Raw genomic sequence first — 8,584 nt, 5'->3', positions numbered from 1 at the left:
GTCCCCGTAGTCGACCCCGCCGAATTACGCACAGAGCAGTGCAAAGATCCGGACCTGAAGCGAATAATCGAAAGCTTAGAGGACGCACCGTCTCACCCCGAACAGCTAGGTTATTTCATTGGCAAAGACGGCACCCTGTGTCGGCGCACGAGGCCAACCAGGAAAGGGAGACCAGAGAAAACCGCTTGGGAGAGAGTCGTCATACCTCGGTCGTGGATAGAAAGGGTTCTTCGCGCGTTTCACGATGCGCCATGCGCCGGTCATTTTGGCGTAGCGAAGACACGCAGGCGTGTGGAGCGTTTGTACTTTTGGAGTGGCATGCGACAGGATGTTAGAGACTACTGTGCGAAGTGTCATTCCTGTCTCGAAAGAAAAACACCCAAGGGACGAAGACCAGCTCCAATTCAGCCGTTCCCTGAGGTTTCGGCTCCCTTCGAGCGGACAGGTATGGACATAATGGGCCCATTGCCACGACCACTTCCGGAAACAAGTACATTTTAGTATTTGTCGATCACCTTTCAAAATACGCGGAAGCGGTAGCACTCCCAGATCAGAAGGCAGACACGGTTGCAAGAGCATTTGTCGAACAGATCGTGCTCCGACATGGACCCCCGAGGCAACTCTTGACAGATCGGGGAACGAACTTCGTGTCGCAGATAATGAGGAGAGTTTGCGAGCTGCTTAAGATCGCTGAGAAGCAGACAACACCGTACCATCCGGCTTGCAACGGCGCGGTGGAGCGACTGAACCAAACCGTGGCCGGGTTCCTGTCGCATTTTGTTTCGCGCGACCAGCGGGACTGGGACTTGTGGCTCCCGTATGCAATGTTTGCTTACAATTCCGCAGCACACGAGAGCACGGGCGAATCGCCATTCTTTCTTCTCTACGGCCGAGACCCGGACCAGCCTAGTGAAGTGCCAGAGGGCCCCCGTCGTGTCCCATACGCTTCACTGGACGACTATAAGGTTGAGCTAGAATCGCGCTTGCAAGTGGCGAGGGACATCGCAAAGGAGTCCTTAAAGAAAGCGGCGAAGCGCAGGAAGGAGGTGCACGATCGCAGTGCTAGAGACGCGCCGTTTGATGTGGGGGACAGCGTGTACATTGAAAACTGCCAAAGGCAGATTGGGCTAGCTCGTAAGTTCCAGACGAAGTGGAGAGGACCGTGCGAGGTTGTCGAGAAGCTTTCTCCGGTAAACTTCAGAGTCCGAGACGTGAACCGGCGTTTGATAAGGATACACGCAAATCGCCTCAAGTCGGCACCGGTTCAGTATTCACGAAATGAGGAAAGGGTAAGCGCGGATTTTGATGGGGACAGAAGTGAAGCGGAGCGCGCAGATAGTTCGCAAGAAACGCCCTCTCCTGCATTTGTTCGGCAGGCGCCCGAGGTGACGGCCGGAATGCCACCGGATTTACTTCATGCATTGCTAGAAGAAGAAGCGCGCGAGGTTGCCGCGCAGATAACGCCAGGAGAGGCTCCTGCCACGAGCCCTCGCGAGTCCCAAAGCAGACAAAGGGGCACAGACTTACTTAGTATGACTCATGAAGGCCGATATCCGCTGCGAAATCGGAAAGCTAAGTCGGACTAATGGCGTAAACAGAGCGGAGTTGTGAACTGGTTAGAATTGTGTAATGCCGCAGCTCATAACATTGCTATATGCGTATGTGTTAAGTTATCGGAGTTAATAGTTAAACCTTTCTGTCATTAAGTAACACCTTCACAGGAGAGCATGCGGAGCGCATGCAGAACCTGCCCTACTTCCTTTCGTTATCTATATTTTTGTCTGTGCCGTGATCGTGCTAGAAGTGGGAGCTCCTTTGTAACTGTGGTAAATTTATTTCGTCCAGTTTGGACTAGAAAGGAGAGGCTTGGGTGCTGAGTTTCATGTTTATCTGTAAAAGAAGATCAGTGCTGCCCCTGGAGACGCCAGTTATGACAGCGGAGGCATTGGTGTTGTGCAGTGGTGTTGAGTGCAGCGAAAAGTGTTTTGTCGGACGCACTGTGCGAGGCGATTCAGAAAGACAAGGGGAGCTGCAGGACTCAAATGTTCGGAGAACATTCTTCTGGAGGGTGAGCGAGTGTGACATTCCTTGTGTGCTGCGAGGTTCCGCGTTCCACGGCGCGGCGTAGACGGAGACCCAGATGACAGCGGCATCATCAATTACCCAGCCATGCACTTTGAGTGACGACCAGAACGAAGGGACCCGCCGCCGTGACAGCGGCATCATCAATTACCCAGCCATGCTGTTTGAGTGACGACCAGAACAACCGGACCCGCCGCCGCCGCCGCGGGGAAACAGGCTTTATCCTCCCCAATTTGCGTGGCCGTTCCAGGTGCGGCCCTCCCGGGCACATTCCAGGACAAGGGAGCTGTCAGCGGGCCAGAGCGCGCCGTACCACAGCCGACGCTATGCGCTACCGCGAAGACAACATTCTTTCCCTCCTTCCCCTTTCGACGTGGGCTATCGCCGGGAAGGCACCCACAGCTTCCCGCCGTGCCTCGTGAACAAAAGCGCATTCCCAGAAGGGCCGTGACGGACACCTGTCATGGCGGACAGGCAGTACTCGCCAAGAATGTGGAAAGACAGGCGCTAGTGAATTAGCTCCGAAGAGAGAGCCTGTGTATACTCTCACTTGAGAGAGAGTGGTGGCGTTTTTGTTGTTTATTTAGTTTGTATTGTTAACAGACTCTGGGTTCGAGGCTAAGCCCAACCCAAGGGGTTGTCCCCATCTCGCATGTTATTTTGGATTGGAGAATTGATGCTTTGGGCGGGCCACTGGAAATGACCGCCCTTAGTCCTTTGTTAATCAAGTGCTTAAAAGCACATGTAAACGGATGCAGTCCAGTCTGAGCTGAGGACGACATCGTTCGCCAAGAGGGCCTTCAGCGCCGAAGCCCGACGGCGTGCAGCTTCTGCCAGCAACCGCTCGAGCCCAACTCCGGAGCCACTCCATCGCCCCCATGAAGTCGTCGGCACGTAAGCTCGGACGCCCCAGCCTCTGATGTATAACCTTAACCATGTGTAATTATTGAATATACCTGTTTGTTTAAACTGAGCCATACGGTGTCTCTTTGCCTCTCCGTCCCGTGTGGACCTGCGCATTATGGGGGTCATCACACAAGCACAGTGCTAAACGTGAAATAAAAGTTGAGGCAATACTTAAACAAGCCTTGTTTTTGGCCGTGCACAGGGGGTGTATGAAATAGTCATCAAAACATGTTCATTCGAAGTGCACTGTCTTTATTGCCTGAGCCCCAGGGCCTCGCGGATGAGCTGAAGTTTGTCTTCGTGCATCTCGCGACGTTCCTGGCGTTCTTGAGTGCGCTCAGCTCGCCGCTCAGCACGCCTCTTCTCCTTTTCTTTTTCCCGTTCTTCCCTGCGAGCCATTCGCTCTGCTCTAATAGCCCGCATTTGGTCAAAAAAAATGGCATCTGTTGCATACGACTGGTGCTAGCGCGGAATTCCCTTTTCTTGACTTCTGCCGACCCTTTTGTGCTGTCCCCACTTTCTGAACTGTTCGTCGCAGTACTGGAGCTCTCAAGTAGAGGTGAGGGCGGATCAGCTGAACTGTCAGCGCTTGATGATGCCGATGGCTTGTAGGTCACTCCAAAAGAGTCCCTTTGAACCTCTGGTTCAAGACTGTCATCTATGCTCTGAATTTTTCTCATTTCATCGTCAAATGGGACAGGACAAGGTGAAGCACCTGATTTGTTATTGTTATCACTTGCCTTTTTCTTCTGCCTCATCACCGTTTTGTAACGATTTTCACATTGCTGTGGCGTTTTGTGGCATCGAAGCACAGTGGCCAAATCCTGGGAAACCTGTTTAAAAAGCATCTTGTTCTTAAACTTTTTGAAAGGGCCAACCTGAGGAAAGTATTTGTAATAGTAATCTAACATAAGTTTAGTTTCTCCTGGTGTCCACTCAGGAGCTGAAATAAAGAGAAGGCCAGTTTACTAAAAGCGTAAAATGTTTCAAGCAGTGCAGTTGGCACAAGCTCACCTCCACCGCCTCTTTTCACTCCTGGCGCTGGCTGCAGTCCCCTCTCGCCGGCATCGGACCCAGCGGTGTTCTCTGCACGTGAACATACAATCATGGGCGTCCGGAAGGGGGCGGTGGCCCCACCCCGCCCCCTCGGGAATTACGGATATCATTCATGCACTAGTAGAAAACAACTACACAGCTTGATTAGCAAGCTTAGGTGATATTAAGTTATCAGATTTTGCTTATTGATTTCAATTCTTTGTTAATTAATAAATTCTAATGTTTGTTCTCCAAGCCTAGAACTAATTTGCTGCTTCTAATTTTTGTTTCATGTGCGCAGTTTAGACCACAAATAGTTCCTTTTTGGTGCTAACCTACTGCCTCCCCCATACCCGGCCATCGCGTGCACCCCCCTGGAAAAAGTTCTGCGGACGCCCTTGCATACAATTGCGACTGCGAAAACTCTGCCAAGCACCTCCTTTCTGCGCCGCAACGTAACCACAAAAATTAGTCAGTTGGTCCACCCGCATAATTAGATGACGGCAAACAAGCGGATTACTATCGCACCTTGGTTAATAACGTATTTAGTCAAACAGGCATACACAGCAATCTGGGCGCATCGACAGATAAAAGGGGCAATAAACTGCATAAGAAGGTTTGACAGTATAGCGAGAAAGTGCGGCGCCGTTCTCGTCCGTCGTTGCGTCACGCCGCGACGCCTCCGTTATCCGAAATAGTCCATTCGGCGCGAGAAACTGTGAGCAATGAAAGAAATGGACGAAAACAATCCTCAGATATGGCCCCATGCATAGTAGTTATTGTCACTTACCGTCGGGTCTCTCTTCAATGTTCTCACGAGAGGCCAAGGCATCGATGGCAGCTGTGGTGAACACAAAGAAAGCGCTGGTATTAGCGCTGTTATGTTTCGCAGCCAATTTTTAGGATAGACGACGCTTACCTGGTGTAGCAGTTAGCGGTGAAGCATTTACCATGGCCATGAACAGCCGCTGCGCTTCTTCACCCATCGCAAGCTAAAGACGGCGACAGACACAAAACTGGCGCGGATTGTTGACTGCCGCGAGCGCGCGACGGGATGCAGACAGCGCGAGCGCGGGAAAAAGTTTGGTCACATGACACTTGACGTCACGCGCTCTCCCGTGCTGCTCTGCTCTCGGGGCAGCGTGTATGTTCCATTCGCGAGACAAGGACCCGCGTACCCTCTGCTCTCGTGCACTACTCCAGCTGCTCGCTCCTGTTCGCCCAATGGAAACCGATATTTGTATGTCAGTGTTTTCTCGTGCCTCTCAACGATGCAATGTTTCTTTGGGATGAGATATACCTGTTTTCTGTTGACTTTTCGACAATATGCCCTTTGCGAGCAAGCAAGTAATAAGATGTATCGTTTCATTTCAGCGTGCACATCCCTTAGAGCTGCAAAGTTTCGAAGTGTACAAAGAAGGCTGGAAAAAAACAACTACAAAGAGGAAAGCTGACACCGCCAACGAGAAAATGCTCCAAACAAAACTATTTTGTTCTACCAGGAGTAAACTGTCTGTACCCGAAGTGGATAACCTAATTGTTAGGTTTGTGGTGGACGGTCTCCATTCGCTATCGACGGTTGAGGAGCCAGGCTTCGTAGCGCTCATAACAGGTACGCTCTCCCCTCTAAATATGGAGATTTGATAGTTATCAAGACAATTTTGTTCCTTACTCGTAGGTTTGCGCCCGGGAAGCACCGTGATTTCGCGACGAACGCTTGGACGAAGAATTGATGAAGAATGGGAAAAAATGTTGGGCGACGTACGCCTGAAACTGTCTGACCAAGATTATGTCGCGACGACCGCTGACATCTGGTCTACACCTCACCGGAGCTTTATGGGGGTCACAGTTCATTGGGTAAGCAGTTTTTATACTTGAAAAATAGTGCAGTTGAGAAAGCCTGCGCTAAAGCATACACTCTTCTTATCGTTCTTTAGATTGATCGCAACTCTCTCTCACGGCGATCATTGGCATTAGCCTGCAGAAGGTTTGCTGGACGTCACACCTACGACAAAATCGGCGAATTACTTGAAGACATCAGACAAGACTTCGACATTTCCCATGACAAAATTGTAGCCACCGTCACCGACAACGCCAGCAACTTTGTGAAAGCTTTTAAGGAGTTTGGCTTACGCTCCGAAATCATCGATGAGGGTAAGTGGTACAAAGCAAATCATTTGCTTATACCCGCCAGTGTATTTTCTACTGTGACGCCAAGGCGGGTGATTTCCTTTTTACGAATTCGGTGGCTAAAATATAAAAAGTAAACGTCAGAAAATGAGCCCAATGTTATAAAATGTGGTTTCTAGCAAAGCAGAACACTTTCTATTTTGATTGAGCTGTGTTATGGGTGGTGAACCATTTTTTTTTCTAAAGCGTGTGATAATTATGAAAGTTGTTAGGAAAATGTTTTCAATGAAAGCACCTTCTTTCTGGCAGATGGAGCCGCAGACGACTTGTCCTTCGAGTCGGTGACAGAACCCGATCTTGGCCTCGAAGATGGCGAAATCACATTGCCTCGTCATGTCCGGTGTGCTTGTCACACACTAAGTCTTGTGGCAGTTTCCGACGTTAAAGTAGCTTTGTCGACAGTGTCATTTGCGCGCATTCACTCATCTGCCATGATAAAATGTTCGGCACTTTGGAACTGCGCCCGAAGGCCCAAGTCGTCCGAGATAATCGTGAGCGCCTTAGGGCATTCTTTACAAACACCGTGTGTGATGCGATGGAATTCTTTATACGACAGCATCAAAGACCTTCGATCTAAGGACAAGCTTCGAGACCTATGCAACACTCTCAAGCTACAAGTATTCCAAGAAAGGGACTTCGCTTTTCTGCTTGAGTACTGCGATGTCTTGCAGCCCATCGCCTCTGCTTTGACACGCCTCCAAGCTGAAGCTGACTGCTTCTTCGGAGAACTGCTCCCAACTCTTCTTCAAGTGGAATCAAAGCTTCACGAGAAAGCTGCTGCAGACTATGTTTATTGCAAGCCACTTTTGGATGCAGTTAGGAATGGATTCACCCGCAGGTTCGACCATCTTTTGAAGATGAAACCGAGTGCAAAAGAGGCAACAGTTGCTGCTGTTCTACACCCCTATTTCAAGTTGCGGTGGTTGCCAGCAGAAATGGAAGACTTCCGCCGTCATGCTCAGAAGCTTACAGAAGAAGCTGTTGTCGACTATGTCAGCACAGCACAAGCTGCGCATTCTTCCGCACGCGAGGCAGTAGGATCATCGGCGCCAGGAGCATCAAATGCGTCAGCTGACGCATTCTTTTCATTTGAAGACACAAGCGGTATAACCAGCCGTAGCTCTCAGGAGGCGTTAGTGAAGCTTGAGTTTCTCAATTATTTACAAGATCCTCGAGTTGATGTGGCTATGCTTCATTCTTATCCACTGATAAGAGGCGCCTTCGTCAAGTATAATACTGCGACGTGCTCGTCTGCTCCTGTAGAGAGGCTTTTTTCATTTGCCTCCCTTATAGCGCGCCCACATCGCGGGGCTCTTTCGGACCGGCGGTTCGAGCAAATGTTGTTACTTAAGACCTTCAAGTAAACGTAATGAATACTTTTTGCCTAATAAAAACATTCAGCCATTTTACTTGTTTTCATTCTAGCTTTTCAAGAATAGTTTTCAGCTTCAGAAGTTTGTTATCGCAGTACTGGCAAACTAACTGTTCGGTTCCCAAGCGCACGGAGCTTGCATCATTTAGTTTGATCAAAGGCACAGGCCATCGGGTAAGTAAGTACTCTATAGTATCGAACCGAAAACAGAAAACGTTTCAGGTTTATTCATATAGCCAAGTGCTCACAGGAACTTTGAGGAACTTTGGGTTAAATGATTTTTTGCTAGGCTGCTTACGGAAGCGATCGCTTCAACATATATATGGCTTTAGTCCAAATTAAAGTTATAACAAGGCCAACTGCGCAGAGCGGAGCTTCAACAGATCCATGTGGTCGGATTCGTTTATAAGTCCTTTCAAGAAACGTGCTCTATAGAAATGCACTAAAGGTTACAGAGACCACGTACATTTCCTAAATTCGCCAGTTATACACTGTAAACCAACTTGCACCCTTAAGGGAATATTGTTATTAAAACACCCTTGCAACACCCCCCGTTTCCGTGAAAAGGGTGTTATCATAAGCCAACACCCATTCTGCACCCAGATTTTATTTCTTGGGTGTTAATAGGGTTGATTTATTAAAATACACCCCACAGGTCTCCAGGGGTGTAAGGGTGTTTGTTTTTGTGAAGAGTTTGTAGCATAAAGTTTTCAGGATAAGCAGAGTGAGCAGCGCTGACTTATTTGCAAAGTGCATAACACAATGATGAGGACACGCATGACTGCCACTAATCACCTTCGTAACCCCCATAGTACAACTCTAAACATCGATGGTCAGAAAATAGTGCACGATTGAGTGAATGCGTGGTTGACGGGAAGTGTATATATATTGCCACGTGCCTAGCGCCGCGCGACAGCCTTGTTTGGTGCCGACGACGACGAAGCGGTTGTTGTGGGCACGAGCGGCGCGCTGGTGCTGGTCTCTGTGACTCTGTGATCG

At 49.4% G+C, this 8,584-nt stretch overlaps 1 protein-coding gene and 1 pseudogene across 2 annotated transcripts; one reads left to right on the top strand and one right to left on the bottom strand.

Annotated features, from left to right (window-relative positions):
• Window positions 1–2,936: 2,936 nt before the first annotated feature.
• Window positions 2,937–5,152, bottom strand: LOC144095173 (uncharacterized; annotated as a pseudogene). The gene is made up of 4 exons (XR_013306709.1): window positions 4,943–5,152; window positions 4,814–4,864; window positions 4,003–4,074; window positions 2,937–3,931 (listed from the first exon to the last, which is right to left on the bottom strand). The product of XR_013306709.1 is annotated as an uncharacterized LOC144095173 (transcript).
• A 291-nt stretch (window positions 5,153–5,443) lies between these two features.
• On the top strand, window positions 5,444–7,622 carry LOC144095172 (uncharacterized). The gene is made up of 4 exons (XM_077628959.1): window positions 5,444–5,635; window positions 5,702–5,880; window positions 5,961–6,177; window positions 6,463–7,622. Exons 1-4 carry the CDS (start codon window positions 5,494–5,496, stop codon window positions 7,575–7,577), a joined length of 1,653 nt encoding a protein of 550 aa, XP_077485085.1. The 5' UTR covers window positions 5,444–5,493; the 3' UTR covers window positions 7,578–7,622.
• The last annotated feature ends 962 nt before the right edge of the window (window positions 7,623–8,584 follow it).

This window comes from Amblyomma americanum, chromosome 6 (genome assembly GCF_052857255.1).
Source record: "Amblyomma americanum isolate KBUSLIRL-KWMA chromosome 6, ASM5285725v1, whole genome shotgun sequence".
NCBI classification, from domain to species: domain Eukaryota; kingdom Metazoa; phylum Arthropoda; class Arachnida; order Ixodida; family Ixodidae; genus Amblyomma; species Amblyomma americanum.
Note: the sequence above shows the minus strand (reverse complement) of the source record. Positions and strands in the feature narration are given on the sequence as shown.